This window comes from Elephas maximus, chromosome 8, assembly GCF_024166365.1.
Source record: "Elephas maximus indicus isolate mEleMax1 chromosome 8, mEleMax1 primary haplotype, whole genome shotgun sequence".
In the NCBI taxonomy this organism is placed as follows: Eukaryota; Metazoa; Chordata; class Mammalia; order Proboscidea; family Elephantidae; genus Elephas; species Elephas maximus.
This window is the reverse complement of record NC_064826.1, coordinates 53014270-53034977: the sequence shown is the minus strand read 5'-3', so window position 1 is coordinate 53034977 and position 20708 is coordinate 53014270. Positions and strand designations below refer to the sequence as shown.

General features: G+C 37.1%; 1 protein-coding gene across 3 annotated transcripts in view; it reads left to right on the top strand.

Annotated features, from left to right (window-relative positions):
• The first annotated feature begins 15158 nt into the window (after nt 1–15158).
• Nucleotides 15159–20708, top strand: part of PCLO (piccolo presynaptic cytomatrix protein) — a 427248-nt gene continuing 421698 nt past the window's right edge. For all 3 annotated transcript variants that reach the window (XM_049893053.1, XM_049893054.1, XM_049893055.1), the window contains exon 1: nt 15159–15677. In XM_049893053.1, the coding sequence (XP_049749010.1) occupies nt 15424–15677 (254 nt within the window). In that variant the 5' untranslated portion in view covers nt 15159–15423. The remainder of the gene's footprint in view (nt 15678–20708) is intronic.

Genomic DNA, 20708 nt, shown 5'->3' with positions numbered 1-20708 from the left:
ACTTTCAGCAAGCAAGGTTGTGTCATCTGTATATCATAGGTTGTTAATGAGTCGTCCTCCAATTCTGATGCCGAGTTCTTCTTCATGGAATCCAACTTCTTGAATTATTTGCTCAGCATACAAATTGTATAAGAATGGTTGAAAGGATACAACCTGACACACACCTTTCCTAATTTTAAACCACTAAATATCCCCTTGTTCTATTCAAATAACTGCCTCTTGATCTATATCCAGGTTCCTCACAAACACAACTAAGTGTTCTGGAATTCCCATTCTTTGCAGCATTATTCATAATTTGTTATGATCCACACGATTGACTGCCTTTGCATAGTCAATAAAACATAGATAAACATCTTTCTGGTATTCTCTGCTTTCAGCCAAGATCCATCTGACATCAGCAGTGATATCCTTTGTTCCATGTTCTCTTCTGAATCCAGCTTGAATTTCTGGCAGTTCCTTGTTGAGGTACTGCTATAACCACTTTTGAATGTTCTTCAACAAAATTTTACTTGTGTACAGAGAATCCCTGATGTAGCAGAAGAACAGTGGGATGCAGACCTCAAATTCTCATAAAAAGACCAGCCTTAATGGTCTGACTGAGACTAGAAGGACCCCAGAGGTCATGGTCCCCAGACTTTCTGCTAGCCCAAGACTAGAACCATACGCAAAGCCAACTCTTCAGACAGGGATTGGACTGAACTATAAGATAGAAAATGATACTGGTGAGGAGTGAGCCTCTTGGCTCAAGTAGACACATGAGACTATGTGGGCAATTCCTGTCTGGAGGGGAGATGAGAAGGGAGAGGGGGACAGAAGCTGGTTGAATGGACACAGGGAATACAGGGTGGAGAGGAGGAGTGTGGTGTCACATTAGGGGGAGAGCAGCTAGGGTTACGTAGCAAGGTGTGTATAAGTTTTTGTATAAGAGAATGACTTGATTTGTAAATTTTTGCTTAAAACACAATACAAAAAAATAAATATAAAAAGAAAAAAATTTACTTGTGTGTGATATTAACGGTATTGTTTTATAATTTCCATATTATGTTGTATCATCTTTCTTTGGAATGGGCACAAATATGGAACTCTTCCAGTTAGCGGGCAAGTTAGCTGTCTTCCAAATTTCTTGGTATAGACAAGTGAGCACCTCCAGCGCTGCATCTGGTTGTTCAAATATCACAATTGGTATTCCATCAGTTCCTGGAGACTTGTTTTTTGCCTATGCTGTCAGTGCAGCTTGGACTTCTCCCTTCAATACCATTGATTCTTGAAATGGTTGAATGTCAATCAATTCTTTTTGGTACAGTGACTGTGTATTCCTTCCAACTTCTTTTGATACTTCCTTCATCATTCAATATTTTCCCATGCAATCATTCAGTATTGCAACTCCAAGCTTAAATTTTTTCCCCAGTTCTTTCAGCTGAGAAGTGCTGAGAGAGTTTTTCCTGTTTTGTTTTTTAACTCCACGTCTTTGCACATTTCATCATAATGGTTTGCTTTGTCTTCTTGAGCCACCTTTTGAAATCTTCTGTTCAGCTCTTTTACTTCATCATTTCTTCCATTTGCTTTAGCTACTTGACATTCAAGAGCAAGTTTCAGAGTCTCTTTTGACGTTCATTTTGGTCTTTTCTTTCTTTCCTCCCTTTTTAATGTCCTTTTACTTTATTCCTATGTGATAACCTTGATATCATTCCACAACTCATCTGGTCGTCCATTATTAGTGTTCAATGTGTCAAATCTATTCTCTAGATGGTCTTTAAGTTCTGGTGGTATATACTTAACATCATTTTGGTTCAAGTGGACTTGCTCTAATTTTCTTCCCCTTCAAATTGAACTTGCATATCAGCAATTGACAGTCTGTTTTGTAGTTGGCCCCTGGCCTGGTTCTGACTGATGACACAGGTTTTTCATCATCTCTTCCCACAGATGCTGTCAATTTGATTCCTGTGTATTTCATCTTGTGAGGACCACGTGTATAGTGAAAAAAGGTATTTTCAATGAATAAGCCCTCTTGCAAAATTCTATCATGGGATCTCTGGAGTCATTTCTATCACCAAGGCCATATTTTCCAAATCTGATCTTTCTTCTTTGTTTCCAACTTTCACGTTCCAATCACCAGTAATTATCAATGCATCTTGATTGTATGTTTGATCAATTTCAGACTGCGGAAGTTGCAAAAAGTCTTTAATTTCTTCATCTTTGGCCTTAGTGTTTGGTGCATAAATTTGAATAATAGTTGTATTAACTGACCTTCCTTGTAGGCGTATGAATATTATTCTATTACTGGCAGACTTCTGCTTCAGGGTAGATCTTAAAATATTCTTTTTGATGTTGAATGGGATGCTATGCCTCTTCAACTTGTTATTCCTGGCATAGTGGAAAATCAGAGTTTGCCATTGGATTAGATACTAGATATGAGAGAAAGAGAAGAGTCAAAAATGATCCCAATATTTCTGACTTAAATAACTAGAGGAATGGAGTTGCTATCAACTGAAATGTGGAAAATGGAACATTTTGGGTTGGGGGACAAGATAGTATTGGTTTTGGAAATGTTAAGTTTGATATGACTATTAATATGATAATGGGCTAGGCTATTAATCCACAATGAGTGAGATCATCAGCTCAACTACAAAGGGTAGTAGAGACATGGGCTATAGCTGGATGGAAAAATTAGGTCAAGAGAGGATTTTTTAAAAATATATTGGGAATAGAAACATGTTTGTATGCTGGCAGAAAAGACTCATTATAGGGAGAAAATTTGATGGTGTAGGACCCTTGGTTTAGCTATTAGATCTTAGAACCAGGCTATCAGTCCATAAGTATTTATAGAGCCTTTTTTATGGAAATCAATTTAGGGGATAAAGGGAAGCATGCCTGGAATGCAGTCCATTTCTTTTATAAGCATACTGCTAAAGAGATTAAGGTTATTTACATAGTAAGATAAATAATACTTCAGTCTTGCACATGATAGATGACTAAGTGATTGGTTCAGACAGTTAGTACTACAGTGAGCAAGGATGGTTTCATACAGGATATGCATCTGAGGAGGTCCGTGAAACTTGGGTAGAATTTGGATAGACTGGCGTGGGAGCAAGAATACAAGTGCTAAAGCTTCTGAGCAAAGAGGGATATGAGACACACAGTAGAAGAGAGAGTAAGGTCCATGTAAGGGACAAGGGTGAAATAAATCCAGAAGAGTGTATTTGTGCTTGAGATTGTGGAATACATAACATAACAACATTCAAGACAGGAAGGTGTCTCAGGTGACTCACATGTTTCTGGCTTGGGCTTGATTTTTTTTTTTAAATCAGCAAATATATTGTTGCCCTGAAAGGTTACACAGAATTTTATTTTAATGTCAAATTTATGGTCAGAAGTATGGTATGGTTAATCTTTAAAATTATCAATAAGGAATTTTAAAATACTGCAAACTTCCTCCCAAAGCTAGTGAGTCCTGGAGAATTTATGAACTCTAGAAACAGGGGTTCATAAAAGAAGAGAGGTCAATGTTCATTTTTGACCTCAAACAGATTTCTAGGAACAAGAATAGTTACATGGAAAGTGAGTTCATGTATGACATCTATTAGAAATTATTTTGGGAGGAAAATATTCTTTGCACCTAAAGGAAGAGATTCGTTACAAAAAACCTCCAGACACTAACTTAGGAGAGAGATTTTTCCCTTTTCTGTTGCCATCACTATTATTCTACCTGCATGATTGTTAATTGCAACTCTGACACATACAGGTGCAGAGGAAGTTCAGCCTGTCACTACTTATAATTCAGACACATAAACCAAAGGAAAATCAATAGTAGGAATCAGTGGAGATGCGATGAAGAAAATGTGGCTGAAGTTTATAATTTATTGCATATCTTGTCCCTATCATTTAAAGTATAATTGATTTGACAGGTGTAATATTAATTATGCAATTTCATAAGCCTTAGTTAGATATCTCTTATTTGTAGACAGATTGTGTCCTTCCTTCGTAAGAAGCGGAGGCCACACAGTGGTCAAATGTAAAATGTCTACAGGAGGCAAGCAGCGAAGAGAAATGCATAAGACCAGATGAGAGCAGGTCTAAAGGCTGCTAGCCCACTGTAGCCGGCTGTTGGCAAGCAGGTGGGCTTAGTACTGTCAGTTTTTCATTTTTGTGAGAGAAGCAGGATATCTAAAGTTTTAAGGGGAAATTTCTGTAGTTTTAAACAATGGCTCGTAAAAAGTTGCTGTGTAGGCAGAACAAAACATCTGTGGACCATGTTCAGTCCTCCAGCAACTGATTTATGATCTCTAGTCACTTCTGAAAGAAGAAATGACACGTGAACATTATTTTATACTGTCCTATCCCTAAAAAAAAAAAAAAAAAAAATTTTTTTTTTTTTATCCCTATGGGGCAATTCTACTCTCTTCTATAGGGTCGCTATGAGTCAGATTCGACTTGATGGCAATGGGCTTATTTTTTTTGTTTTGTTTTTAGCCCTGAGTAAGGAGCCCCAGTGATGCAGTAGTTAAGCACTTGGCTGCTAACCTAAACATTGGCAGTTTGAACCCACCAGCCACTCTGCAGAGAAAGATGTGGCAGTCTGCCTCTGTAATGCCTTGCAAACTCTATGGGACAGTTCTACTCCGTCCTACAGAGTCACTATGAGTTAGAATCAACTCCTTGACTACAATTTGTTTTTTTAATTCCCAACTAAGAATTTCTAAAGCTTCCCAAAGGTTATTGCCTAAACCGAATTCTCAGAATGATTCTGACTCTCTTTGTTTAACTCAAGTATTTTTTCAATTCCTTTTTTTTTAAATTTAATTCCAATTTTGTTTTAATATTGGCTCTCCATATGTGACAATGAATGTTACAGGAACAAGTTACAGTATAATATTGTCAGAGAAATATTAGACAATAAAAAGTGGTTGTGAAAGATTTGAATAGTACATCTTCATGCTTCAAATAACATTAATGTTTATCAGGGTACTATAAACAATTTGGGAATCCAGGTGGCATCGTGGTTAAGCACTACAGTTGCTAAGCAAAAGGTCAGCAGTTCGAATCCACCACGCGCTCCTTGGAAACTCTGTGGGGCAGTTCTGCTCTGTACCACAGGGTCACTATGAGTAGGAATCAACTTGACCACAATGGATGATGGTGGATAAACAATTTTAATTTTTAAAACATGGTCAAATTCTTTTTCATATTCAGCATTACTCATTACGCCTTGAAAACATTCTACCCAACAATATGCTCAGCAGAATGAACGCTAGTTCCAGACTTAAGATTCTGACTTCTGATTACACCTCCACTATAACCAAATGTATATGTCCTATAAATGTCCCCTTCCCTAAGCTAACTCATCAACCACAAATAAGTTGAGTAATATCATTTCCCCTCACCGATTGGCTTTGTGTTTGCAGTGAGATGCGAAAGCATGTTAAAGCACCATCCTTTTCGTGTTCAAGTTAGAGCGTACAGTGTGATATCCAATCCATTGCCATGGTCCCTAAAATAAGAACATACTGCTTCTACATTTCCATCACTCTTTCTTCTGCATGTTCCCTGGTTTAGTTCAGGCTTCATTACTCTCATTCATTATTTCGAACTTTAATATGCATACAAATTACCTGTGGGTCTTTCTAAAACACAGATTCTGATCCAGTAGGTCTGAAGTTGGGTTTGAGAGTCTGCATTTCCACAACTCAGGTGGTGCTAATGCAGAAGGTCCAAGGGCCACATTTTTTCCAGGAAGACTGTAGAGAATTATTACAATCTCTGGCTCAAAAATCAGTTGGGTCCTTCCCTGTGTTTTCTTCATTTCATTCTCTTCAGCTTCTTTTCCCATTCTTCTCAGGAGTTAATTCTGGACTTGAGCTACATTACACAAATTCCCTTCAAACAACTTCGAATCTCAGGTAGGACATTTCCTGTTTCCCAGAAGTGGCAGAAATTATAGAGGTCTAGGGTAAAAGTGCCTTCCTCCAGATGCAATCTGCATTTGCGTTTGCCTCATACCTGGAGATACTTACAGTTCAAACCACTTTAAATATTGGAAACATAATGTTGAAAACTTAAGTTTCTGCAAAACTTTGGCAATTTAAAGAAAGAAATGGTCCTCTTTCAGTTCACCCTTGCCCTATGGTTGTAGCCCTTTGGTGTCCCATTTATTATTGGAAGTTTCTCACATTAGACCCTTTACAATTTGCAGATTCTGGGCTTTTATTTCAGTCTCTCTTGTCCAAGAAGGCTGTCAGAAGGAAAATTCACAATTTTCCGAAACAGCGAATGCTCTCAACACGAAGCATTTCCCTTCAGTTTTGGCCTGGTCTTGCCTCATTATATTGTCTGCTCTTTGATGCACTTAAGGCATTTTTAAACATATTTTTCCAACTTCTTAGTTCTTTTCAACAACACGTCTAGATAACCTAACTTGACATTTTTGAAGATAAGAAGTCTCCCCCACTACAATATAAGCTTAAAAAGAATGGGAACTAGATTCCTTTTGTATACCTCTATATCTCTAGCTATATGCTGAGCAGATAATCCAAGCATCTGGACTGTATGAAGAAGAATGGGGCATCGGGATTGTAGGGAGACTCATTAACAACCTGCGTTATGCAGATGACACACCTTGCTTTCAGAAAGTGAAGAGGACTTGAAGCACTTACTGATGAAGATCAAAGACCCCAGCCTTCAGTATAGAATACACCTCGACATAAAGAAAACAAAAATTCTCACAACTGGACCAGTAAGCAACATAACGATAAATGGAGAAAATATTGAAGTTCATTTTACTTGGATCCACAATCAACACCCATGAAATCAGCAGTAAAGAAATCAAGACACGCATTGCATTGGGCAAATATGCTGTGAAAGACCTCTTTAGTGCTGAAAAGCAAAGATGTCACCTCGAAGATTAAGGTGCATCTGACCCAAGCCATGTTATTTTCAACTACATCATATGTATGTGAAAGCTGGACAACAGATAAGGAAGACTGAAGAAGAATTGATGCCTTTGGATTGTGATGTTGGTGAAGGATATTAAATATCCCACGGACTGCCAAAAGGATGAACAAATCTGTCTTGGAAGAAGTACAACTAGAATGCTCCTTTAGAAGCAAGGATGGCGAGACTACGTCTTACATACTTTGGACATGTTCTCAGGAGGGATCAGTCCCTGGAGAGGGATATCATGCTTGGTAGAGTACACAGGGTCAGCAAAAAAGAGGAAGACCCTCAGCAAGATGGTCTGACACAGTGGATGCAACAATAGGCTTAAGCGTAACGACGACTATGAGCATGGTGAAGGACTGGGCAGTGTTTCGTTCCGTGGTACATAGGGTTGCTATGTGTCAGAACCTACTCAACAGCATCTAACAACAACAACATATGTCTAGCACTAGAACATGGTAGGTATTCAAAAGGTTTGCTGAAGGAAAGAAGCTTTATCTGCTGGGGAAAGCTGGGATATTCTTGCTAGCTCACAAACCAGGCAAGCAGGTAAGAGATATGGCTGCAAGATAGGCTTCTTGGTTACCTAAAGCAGATCGGTGAGCTACAAGGTACAACTTCTGGCCCCACATGGTTCATATTTTCTCAGGATGACTTTGAGAATGGAATGAAACCTGTAACATGACTCGAATGAAACTATATTGTTCTCTTTGGAAAGAGCCTTTACTCTGTGGAAAATCTCTTTAACAGCTTCTCTTTGAGTCTTTTGCTATCTATAATTAAAAACAGGCATGGCTTCCTGTCAAGAATTGCAAGAAAATAAATTAAAAAAAAACATAATTATCTATCTTGGAGTGTCATTTATTATATTGATACAAGTACTTTTTTTTTTTCCTTGAAGAGCCCAGATTTTGAATCTGCGATTGGTATGTCTTTGGCCTTATGAGATAGATGATGAGGGTAAATGTGTGAAAAATTAAACTTTTCTAGTGGCAAGTATAAATGACTCAAGTTATACTGGGGATTGGCTTATTCATTCATTTCTACAGTTTAACTATACGTAAAACAGATCTGTTATGTTTACTGCAGTATCATATGGCTGTCGGTTTTCAAAAGTTTGAGACCCTTGTGGCGAAGGCCATTACAAAACGAGAAGTGTTATTATTACAGGCAGGTTATGAACCATCTGCCAACAGCAGACACTGATCTTATGGGAGTAGCAAGTCGAATGGGGGAAGACATGGGAAGCCTCAGGCAGAATTACATAAAATCCCTTCCATCCTCGGCTTACTCATCAATAATTAACCTGGCAAATTCAGAGCTTGGTTGGAATAAAATTAAATATTCCCCAAATGGCTCCTGAAATGGTAGGAGATAATAATTTTGCCCTATGATTTGAAGCAAAGATATCTAGCCCCCAATGAAAAGAAAACATGATAAATTGATTATAAAGGCAATTTCTTATTAAATTTTCTTACGAAATCAGAATAATTTTTTTTTCCAAAATCCTTATTTTTTCTCCTTATAGTTGGCTGCTTGGAATATCTCTTAGAGAATTGGCTCTACCTGTCATTTTTCCATGATCAGTATACATTTTAGGCAGCTTGTTTAAGCCTGTATATACATTTCCAATATAATTAATGTGTTTATAAAAACTCTGAAAGCAGCAAGAGGTACCACCCTGAGTTTATAAGATCTTTACCAGAAACTGTCTTTTCTAATGAAAAATTAAAAGTATTTAATAAAAGGGGAAAGTAGTGGGTTTTAGATTCAAGTTGAGTGGGGTTTGAATTCTCTCTTGTTACTTAATGGTTAAGTGACCTTAAAAAAATTAAATAGTTCTTGATTCTCTATTTTTACATCCTGTAAGATAGACAAAACAGAACTTACATGACAAGATTGTCATTAGGATTCAGTTAAAAATTTGTAAAATACTTAGCAGAGGGCCTTGTAATGCATTAAATATAATACAATATTTATGAATTAAAAGTCATATTGCATGGTATTTTTTTATATCCCTTTTACAGATGTACTCCACAAATTAATGTATTTTTTTGCATTATTCAAGTTTTTAAACTGAATTCTCATTAAGTAATGCATTTAGTGTTTGCTAAAAAAAAAAATTTTTTTTTTTTTTTTTTTAGTTTAAGCATTCCCTATACGTTCTAGTACTGATAGAATTGCAAGAGAAATAAAAACACTATTGCATCATTCTAAGAAGTCAGTCATGAAAACAGTTAACCAAATAAAATACTGGATGACGAAAGAAGGATCAAAAGAAAATGGAAGGAATACACAGAGTCACTGTACCAAAATAATTGGTGGACGTTCAACCATTTCGGAAGGTAGCATATGATCAAGAACTGATGACACTGAAGGAAGAAGTCGAAGCTGCACTGAAGGCACTGAAGAAAAACAAGGCTCCAGTAACTGACAGTACACCAACTGAGATATTTCAACAAAAGATGCAGCTCTGGAAGTGCACACTTTCCTATGCCAAGAAATTTGGAAGAGCTCTATCTGGTAAACTGATTGGAAGAGATCCATATTTGTGCCCAAAGAAAGGTGATCAGTAATCCAACAGAATGCAGAAATTAGTGAACAATATCATTAATATCACACACAAGTAAAATTTTGCTGAAGAGCATTCAAAAGTGGTTGCAGCACTACATCGACAGGGAATCGCCAGAAGTTCAAGCCGGATTCAGAAGAGGGCACAGAACAAGGGGTATCATTGCTGTTGTTAGATGGATCATGGCTGAAAGCACAGACTGCCAGAGACATGTTTACCTGTGTTTTATTGACTATGCAGAGGCATTTGACTGTGTGAATCATAACAACTTATGGAAAACATTATGAAGAACGAGAATTCCAGATCACTTAATTGTGTTCATGAGGAAAAGAGGCAGTCGTTTGAACAGAACAAGGATATACTTCATGGTTTAAAGTCAAGAAAGGGGTGTGTTAGGGTTGTATCATTTCACCATACTTATCCAATCTGTATGCTGTGCAAATAATCCGAGAAGCTGGACTATATGAAAAAGAATGCAGCATCAAGACTGGAGGAAGACTCATTAACAACCTGTGATATGCAGATGACACAACCTTGCTTGCTGAAAGTAAAGAGGACGTGAAGCACTTACTGATGAAGATTAAAGACCACAGCCTTCAGTATGGATTAGACCTCAACATAAAGAAAAGAAAAATCCTTACAACTGGATCAATAAGCAATATCATGGTAAATGGAGAAAATATTGAAGTTGTCAAGGATTTCATCTTACTTGGATCCACAATGAATGTCCATGGACACAGCAGTCAAGAAATCGAAGGACACATTGCATTGGGCAAATCTGCTGCAAAACATCTCTTTAAAGTATTAAGAAGCAAAGACGTCCCTTTAAGGACTAAGGGGCACCTGACCCAAGCCAGGGTGTTTTCAACTGCCTCATCCGCATGTGAAAGCTGTACAATGATTAAGGAAGACTGAAGAAGAATTGACGCCTTTGAATTTTGGTGTTGGCGAAAATGTTGACTATGCGGCGAACTGCCAGAAGAATGAACAAATGTGTCTTGCAAAAAGTACAGCCACAATGCTCATTAGAAGCAAGGATGGCAAGACTTTGTCTTCACATATCTTGAACATATTACTAGGAGTGACCAGTGCCTGGAGAAGGACATTACACTTGGCAAACTAGAGGGTCAGCGAAAAAGAGGAACACCCTCAACAAGGTGGACTGACACAGTGACTGCAACAATGGGCTCAAGCATAACAATTGTGAGATGGCACAGGACCAGGCAGTGTTTAGTTCTGTTGTACACTGGGTCGCTATGAGATGGAACTGACTTGAAGGCACCTAATAACAACAACATCCTTTCAAAGAAGAGGTTCTCAACTTAAGCTTTATATTAGTCATCAGGGGAGCTTTTAAAAGTACCAATGCCGCCTTCGTCCCTCAAGATTCCAATTCAATTTGTCTGAGGTGAAGCCCAGCTATTAATATTTTTTCAAAAAAAAACCCACTGCTGCTGAGTCCATTCCAACTCACAGTGACCCTGTAGGACAGAATAAAACTTCACTGAAAGAGTCTGCCACATCTTTTGCCTGGGCTTCTACTTTCAAAATGTCCAAATTCCAATGCATTACCAATCTCAATAAAACCAAGGATCCTCTAGTTGACGTGATCTGACTCCTTTAGAAGTTATTGTGAATATTTATATATATTAATTTTTATGACTATATATTAAAGTCATTGTTACGTAATATGCATCACAAATATATCGCCTTTTGAAAATTCCCAAAATATGTTTGAACCTCTGACCTCACTCGTTTCACCCAGACATATGTAAACCTGTGGTCTGGCCGCCATCTTGAATAGGGCCTTTAGAGTGTTACCCTCTTCCTGTCAGCTGTGTCTCATAAACACATGGTCTCCCTCGAACACTCATGTATACATTTCTCAATCATTTCTTTAAAATAATTTTATATTTGGATACAAGGAGGCTCGAATCACTGGGGAGCAGTACTGTAACATTCTACCACAGCTATCACGTTTCAGAGTTCACAAGTGCATGCATATCTTTCTACATTATTATTTAGCTGCCGCAACTTTGACATTTAATACTACTATTATCTTCATTTTTAAAGTTGAGGAACTTTAAGATCAGAAAAAAGTCAATGATTTGCTCAATTCAAGTAGCTAGATGATGCCAGAGCTATGAGTTAAAGTCAGATGTGATCAAACATCATGAGGTATAAGACTTGCACACATCTCCCAGTTTTCCAAAAAGCGGATTCTAAATTCTAAAGTTCATTTATAAAATGGGGAAAGAAGTGATGCTAAATCATCTAAGTTATAACCTTGTGGTTTACTAACACTTTTCAATTAACAAAACAAGTATTATGTAGTACATTGAAACAAATTTTATTCTTAATATTTCACACATCACATTTCTCCAAGAACATGTTTTTAAAGACAAGTGATTTTTTCTTTTATTTTAAATTACAGATTTACTTTGGAGTAAGTCTAAAATAAAAGAATCTGCCTGATATATCATGTCAGAATTAAAAAAATAAATTTTACTAAATTTATCCAACTTTTCTCTACCACGTCTCAGGTTTTTTTCCCTCAAAATTGAGAAAACAGTTCATAATCAACTGTAATCTCAGTTGAATTTCCTCCACTCTAGCTGTAAATCCCATTTTAAAGCAGAGCTAACAAAAAATGGCTGCTAGCAGCAATTCAGAAGCAGCTCAACTGTAACAAAAAATGAAGCATTGGACCTTATGTCACTGCAACTTCTTGTTCCACTAAATGAACACGACCGTCTCACCTTCTATGAGAGAAGGGATATTAAAAGATACGCATGTGTGCCTATATAAAAATTATAAGTCATGTTATCTATATTTATATAAAACATGAATATATACATCCCCACATATGTAAAAATGCATGAACTTTTACATAAGGATAATTTAATTGATAATAAGAATAGTTTGAGTTTTCTCTCATCAGATCACATAAAAACACCATTGCAGATATACCGTACCATTTTTTCTGCATTTTCTTAAATGAGGAGGCCATTTGCTACAAAAGATGTTAGCATTTAGCCTCCTAGCATAAGAGCTTGTATTTCTTTGTCACTTAAAAACTATTAGTAATAACTATTGGCATTGTTACACTACAGAAATGCTACAGATTCTCTGGGGAAAATTTGGAAATTAGAGAAAATTAAAGACAGAAAGTAGTGTTACCTATGGCCCTGACATTAACTATGTATGGGATTTTTGTTGTTGTTGTTGATTTCCTTGATTTGTCTCCTATTTTTTTTTTTTGGAAGGGGGAGTTAGTTTTTAATCTTTTCACACATTTTGAAAATTCTACCTCATATATTTTCTGAAACTTTTTCCACATTATGATTTTAAATAAATACCTTCATGATATATGTACCATCATATAGTTGTACAAGATATCACTTCTTTGTAAAACAAACAAAAAACGAACATTATAAGCAAGGAGAAGCTCCATAAAGTTCTCTACAATGTTTGACTCCTCATCCTTTTACCCTTGGATTTCTATAAATTCACATACAAAGTATGCCCTTTAAAAAGAGCAATCATTATTTTAAAACATAACTTCTGTTCTGATTTTTTAATTTCTCATCTACCCAAGTAAATATGGCATGTTTCTCTTTTTCCCTTGGTCCTAGAAAAAATTCTGGGCACTCAACTTTAACTGTCTCCCCTGGACTCTGGCATAGTGTTCCTCTTTAGATCAAAAGCACCTCCCAAGTACGAACTTTATACCCAAATAAAGGATTGAAAACTCAGTTAAAGGGTTAAGAGGCAAAATCGTTTTAAAAAGGCTTAAAAGGTAAAATCATTTTAAAAAGTCAACAATAAAAATGTCTCCAAAAGGCCACCATCAGATTTCCTGGTTTCACAGTCTATTTACTCTTTCTGCCATATGTCCCATTTTCCTGTTTCTGATGATGTTTGCTCCTGGGGCAGAGGAAGGAAGGAGAAGGTGAATGTTTGCACAATGAGTTATAATATTCCCAATTTATCAATGATTACTTTTTGTTTAGTCTATCAACATTATTTTCCATATTTTCAGTTATCTGTCTTTTATCACTTCACAGGCTCCTTTCCATCTACAGTGAAAGAGAATGTGGGGTTAAACAATACATTTTCTTAGCTTAATCATTATTAAGCCAGCAGTCTGAAAGGTTATTCATCTTATTAAATTTTGAAGCTTGTAGTTTGTCTGAGTGATCAAATATGTGACCGTGAATGTGGGTAGATGTGAATGTATCAAATATATTTTAGTCTTGCAAAGCTTGCCATATTAAAAAAAAAAAAAAAAAAATTAGCCAGGATGTGAATTTTCTCCCTGTTCCTCACCTCCATTTGACAGTGTTACTGATGGCCAGGACAGCCTCCACTAGAGAGCAGTTACTAGTTTTGTCAGGGAGGGCAATATGATCCAGGATTGTGCGCTTGATTATGTCACCATACGTTAAAGCAAGCTCACTCCTAGGAGGTATGACCGTATTGTATTTGCCTCCAAATGTGGCCATCAGAATGTTAGGTTGCCGCAACTCGATTTATTTCAATTGGGAACATTTCTTTTCTTTATTCAATTGGATGACCTTTGCATTTTTAACTTTGGAAGTCACATTTCAGAATCTTATGAGAAAATCAAGTTTATGCAAAGGTTTTGTAGGACTCAACCAGTAACGTGAACTCATCTGACAGTTAATCATCTTTAAAAGCTGTGCATGTAGTTACAGGTTGTTATAACTGTGCCACGTTACAGTTTTGATACACGTGAAATGAATAATATCAAACTACAATAATTATTGCTAAAACTTGGAAACATATTTTCTGAGCAATTTAATACTTTCCATTTATCTAATCTTTCCCAATTTTTAGCTTTTGATATTCTTCAACTTCAACACTTGGAACATTAAGTCCATTTTGTGAGGAAGAATAGGTAGCAAAATTGAAGCCACAAAGCCAATGCTGAACAAAAACATATCCCTCTGAGGAATATAGTAGCAAGAAAAGCGAGTATGAGTATGTGGGAGGGGGGTATGGGACTGGGGGTGACGAAACGAAGAATTGGGGTGGATGAGCAGGAGAGTGGTTACTGGTTAAATATTTGCTAACTAGCTGTGTGATCTACAAGCGTTAGTTCACCTTTTTGGGTGTTACTGTTCTAATTTGCACACACACACACACACACTCACACACAAAAGGTTGATTTCAATGATCTCCAAGTTGCACACGACTACAACATTAATATTTTACACTCTGGACCTTGCTATAGTACCACGGGTCCACAAAAACCTCTTTTAAATCGAAACTACAAATCCCATGAGTCAAAGCTGAAAACAGACACTCCTCCCCCTGCCCCTCCCTGCCCATCCCCCTTGAATGCTGTCTGCTACAACTCAGGTTGGGGTATCTTGAAATGTGCCTGAAAGAAACTCCGGCTGTTTCGTTTCAGTGTTCAGCTGTGCTCTTGTTGGGCTCCTTTAAATCAGTGCGAGAGTGAAGAAAGATACAGAGCGACGCAGAGTGGGGTGGAAGCGAAGCGCGAACATCACCTGTTCCGCGAAGGGCATGCGCAGTGCGAGGGCGGGCGGGGAGGCGGGGCCCGGTGGGAGGGGCCGACGGCGCCCGGCTGGCACCGCTCAGATCTGCTTCTGCCCGGCTACGGGCGCTGAGGTGGCGTCGGGGAGGTGTCTTCTGCAAAGGTTGCCTCAAGCTGTCCAACATGGAGGAGGCAGCGGCCGCGGGCGTCACCTGCGAGAGGGACTAACCCCCTCTTGGCATTCCGGGCAGCACTGCCCGGCCCCGAGCCTGGGGACGCAGCAGCCTGCACGCCCTGCGGTGGACCCCGGCGCCGGTAGCAGCTCGGGCCGCGGGCTTCCCGACGGGGACGCAGCGCTTGGAGGGAGAGCGGCGCCCCCGAGCCTCCCGGAGCCATGGGCAACGAGGCGAGCTTGGAAGGGGAAGGGCTCCCCGAAGGGCTGGCGGCGGCGGCGGCGGCGGCGGCCGGAGGAGGGGCTGGCGGGGCGGGGAGCCCCTTGCACACCGTGATCCCGGCCGGCATGGAGGCAGATCTGAGCCAGCTGAGCGAAGAGGAGAGGAGACAGATCGCCGCTGTCATGTCAAGGGCGCAGGGTCTGCCCAAGGGAAGCGTTCCTCCGGCTGCTGCGGAGTCGCCTTCCATGCACAGGCACGAACGGCATGATACATATGTCCAGGCATATATGTATAGCTTTCGTGCACATATGTGGCAGCCCGTATGTGCCAGCACGGCGATACATATATGTGGCCTCCATTCATTTTATTCTTCCTTAATGGGGTAGCAATATAAAGAGATCATAAGCGTTCTTATGGGCAGAATAAAAATGATGCATTATAGAGTTTCTGGTGGGATAGTCAAGGGCTCCATTCTTGGAACAGTGATTGTAGGTTGTGATTTCTGGCCTTTTGGAACCTTTTCCCTCTAGGTTGGCGTGAAGAGACGCCCTCCAGTGTTTTACTAATTTGGAAGTCTTCCATTAATACAACACGGACGTGTTAGGAAATAGGGCTGGGTGTTTACCTGTCTCTGTTTAAACCTCTTCGGACATGTGAGGTCTTTTTCTCTGTGACTGATGTGTAATTATTTCTATAACAATACCTTTAGTATCCCTAGAGGTGATTTTGTCCTTCCTCTCCACCCTGCTCCCATAGAACAGAAGCTGTTTAGGTAGAAGGTATAGAATGAATATACCTTTAAATTCAGTGAGAGACTCTATAATATGTTGTGGCATTAAACAGATGATTTGGTCACAACAGAGCAGGTGCTGTACATGTATTTCTGAAACAGCATGTGCTATTTTTTTAAACCACTGCCCTTTTATTTGCAAAAGTGGCTTTCAGTTTATGGAAGAACATGTGGATTTTTATTATCTAAAATTAATTGTTAATATATATTTTTAAAGACAAAGAAATGACAACTTGCACAGGCAATTAAAAGAGCTAATTTGTAATATTAACTTATGAATTTCCCTCTCTGGCTCCCCATTTTCCTTCATTCCTATAAATTAGTTGTTTTCTAATTAGAGAAGAGGGTATAATCATCGTGCCTGCCCTCCCTTTATTATTGTAAACAAACCCTTTAACTTTGCACCTTCCCCGGGAGAACCGTTCTCTGTCCATGGTCCTGAAGCAGCCATTCTTGCTTTATGGCAACTTTAACGGGAAACTATAATTTTCCTTTGAGGTACTGGAAATTTGGGACATAAATATATAGGTGTAGATTTTTATCCTCTTCTGAAATGATGCGTTTTAACTTAGCATCATTAAGTATATACATATAATTTTTCAAATGATTGTAGTACTTAAATTTTTTTTACAAGAAATGTAAAATATTTCATGGAGAATAACAATATTTTCCACCCCAAATCTTGAATATTTACAGTTCATCAGGGAAATAACATTATTTATATTTAAAGGAAACTGGTCCCTTTATGTTTTTCTGTGTTTTTAAACTAGTAACATATGGGATTATTTCTTCAGTATAAAGCTTTTTTTTATCCCGTACCTTAATAGTACAATTTATGGTATGTACTGTTTTTCTCTATTTGATGAAATCTTGACATAGAAAAAAATTCCGTATCTTGATTCACTGGTTTTTCATAAGATAATAACAAGGTATAATACTTTTATTAGTCTATTAGAAATGTTGCCAGCTACTCTATAATTTTTTCTGAGAGGCACAAGCAACAGGTACAGCATGCTGGTTACAAATACCAAGAATTTGATATCTAAATTCCTAACATTTTTTATTCAGATGATGACTGAAAAATATTATTTCAGTCTGTGTTGTTTTATGCAGCGTTTGTATCAGGTAGTATACTTTTAAGCTTTCCATTCACAATTATGTTCTCATGGAATTCTTATTAATAGGTAATCTGTGGCTTAAATAGTTATTACTAAAAGCATCATTCTGTACTCAGAAATAACAAGTTTTTGTTTTTTGTGGAATGCTAATGGTTTACTGAAAGATTCCTATAAAAGGTACATAGTTTTTGGAAAACCATTAACCACGTATTTGATAACGGCATATGTGATAACCAATTAAAGAATTTGAAAGCAGTTGGAATACTAAAACATTTCTTAAATGTTACACAACAGGCAATGACTTGATAGTGGCTTATCCTTTAGATTTTTAGAATAATGTGAATTTAAGTATATATAGAAGTATTTCAAATTATTTGAACTTTTAAGAGGTTGTTGTTAGGTGCCACTGAATTGATTTTGGCTCAAAGCGACCCCATGTGACAGAGTAGGACTGCCCCATAGGGTTTCCTTTGCTGTAATTTTTACAGAATCAGATTGCCAGGTCTTTTCCTGTGGAGCTGCTAGGTGGGTCCAAACCACCAACCTTTCAGTTAGCACTGTCAGTGATGCTACAGACAGATTGTATATTGAATTATTCATTGTCGTGATTTATTTTGATGCATTTATATATTCTGCATATGGAGAAGTCAGTGTGAATCAGTGCAAATCCCTACCTCTCACCCACCCCTCCCCTTCCCTCACCCCTGGCCAGGAGTCAGGACAACAGATTTCTTCAACTAACTAGTTTTATGACCTTGAATTAATCTCTTAGCTTCTCTAAGTCTCAGTATCCTCTAATGTGTAAAAATAAATATTCCTAAGTTTGCTTATATTTCTAACATTATAAAACTTTATGTGACTCAGCACTGTCAAGTGTCATTGCCTGTTGTGTTACATTTAAGAAATATTTTAGTATTCCAACTGCTTTTGAATTCTTACAGTTGCATAAATTTGTAGTTGGAATTTTTTTTCCTGCTAACCTATGAGAGAAAAATTCAGGTTTGAGGATAAAAAGAGCAAAATGAAAAGGAAGGTAGTAATAAACATGAATAGTTTCAAACTAGAAGTAGAAGACAGGTTACAGACAAAATGCCCCTAGATTTTTGATTTATTGTAGACCCAGGGAAAATACAATTTTATTACTTCTACTCATTCTGTGTACAACTACATTTATGTCATGTGAGAATTACTTTACTAAACAACTCTTCTGATTAGTAGGACATTTTATAAGAATTCTGACCGACCCAGTTGATGTCATTAATGCTCCTCTGGGCCTCCCCTACTCCACAACTCCTTTTCTTGCTAAGGCTGCAGGTCAAAGTCAAATTCTAAAATGAGCATGGAATGTATCCAATTATATCTCAGAAGACCTGAAGAAGCATCTGAAGCAAAAACAAATTCAAGAGACATTAATGTAGAGTAAAATATAAACCTGATATATTCAATCAATCACTGTTATTCATTCATAAAACATTAATGGTCATGTATTAGTTGCTAGACTTGGTTCTCCTGATGCAGAGATGAGTGAAACAAGTCCTCTGTCTAGGAGTTCACAGTATAGTACAGAAGACACAGATTGCATTTTACTAATTTTCATTTTTCACAGCACAGCTGTTAAACAACAATTCATCAAAAGACCACAGTTAGCCTAGGTATCTCTCCTTTTTTTTTTTTTCCACCATTATTAAGCTGATATCTTCTTTTAATGATTTTCTTTCTATTCTTCATTCCCAGGTCTCCATGTTTTGCTTTTATTTCCATAATTATAGAAACTAAAACTAAGTTTCACTTGGAGCGTCTTATAACTGTATAGGTACTTTCTGCCAGAAGCAATTCTATTAGAAAACCTGTATTTGTAGAAGGTAGATGAAATTGTAATTTGCAGTGCAAGCAGCTTTCTTTCAGCTTGGGTGTTTACTGTTATCACATATACTTGGTGTTCATAAAGTATAGTTTATTTGTTTTGCTGAAAAGTTGAATTAAATAATGTCACAAAAACTGATTTAAAAAAGTTTAATGGTACTTTAAAGAGAAGACAATTTAGTAAAACAAAAGATTGATTTCTTATACTCTGTTTAAGGATGAATTTCTTGGATTCCTTATAAGGGAACCAATTCAATAAAATGCTTAAATAATTATAGGATGGCCACATCTATAAGGTAATCCCTAAGCATGTACCCTTAAAAGGAGAAGTGCAGTATATTAATTGAATGTAGAGCATTTCTAGAATAATGCAGAGATCTGAACAGTGCATACCTGGACAATAATCTATTTTGAGTAATGCGTTTACTCTGATTCCCTTGCCTTTACGTGGACGGGAGCAGAGAAGAAAGGCTATAAAGTAACATTCACAATTATTTTGCCAGAAATGGGAATATGTAGTGATGCATTTTAAAATCTTATAATCTTTGGGATTTGAGTCATAATTTTAGTTCCTTTTTTAAGTAAAAGCTTCAGAGACATGGTAAAATCTAAATTGCTTATAACTTTTTTTTTCTGGGAGGAAATTGCCAGGACTAAGAATTCCATTTATTTATCTTTTACTAGTTAATCACTTTGTGCTTACATTGCCATGTTTAGATTATTTTCTTCCTTTCTGAGTCTGTGCAATTTAGAATAGTTCTCAGTTTCTTTTTACTATGCTTTCCATCTCACACCTTGATTTATGCTCAGATTTCTGTGTCTTTAAGGAAGTTCTCAAAAACTTCATTCATATTAAGTATCAGATAGAATGAAATTGAAAGTTCATAGTCTGAGCCATTAGCAGTTAACATTTGAAAAACCAAATTGGAACCTGTGGAATTTTATTGTGATCATCTCATATTTTAACCGCCACTGATGGCGTTTCTTTCTCCTTGTTTCTTTTCATTAAATAGAAATATTTATCTTTGCCAAAATTAAAAAAGCTACACATGTACAAAGCACTTATAATCTGATTTCCTCTATAATTCTAATGCAGCATGCTGTTACTAGTTGCAAATTTATCAGTTAAAAATGGATTATTTTAAAGGTTAATGTACACAATATGACTTTTGGCTAAAATATATGTATGGTAGAAACAGCTATTTTAATTGTTCAACCATACTCATTTAAAATTGGTCATGTTTCCAAAACTATTTTTAAAAATCCATCTTGTATATTCGTTTATGAATTAAAATAAAATCTTATAAATTAATTTTAAATTAATATCAATAAAATATTGCTAAGATGATATAAATACCTAAATAAATAATGAGACAAGCCTTAAGTAAAGAGATCATTATGTATGTGCTTCATCTAAGGATTTCCCTCATCTGAGAAAAGTGCAGTACTTTCTGAAAGTGAAATTACAATCCAGCTCATTGCTATTTGGCTATATCTCAAGTATTGCTATTAT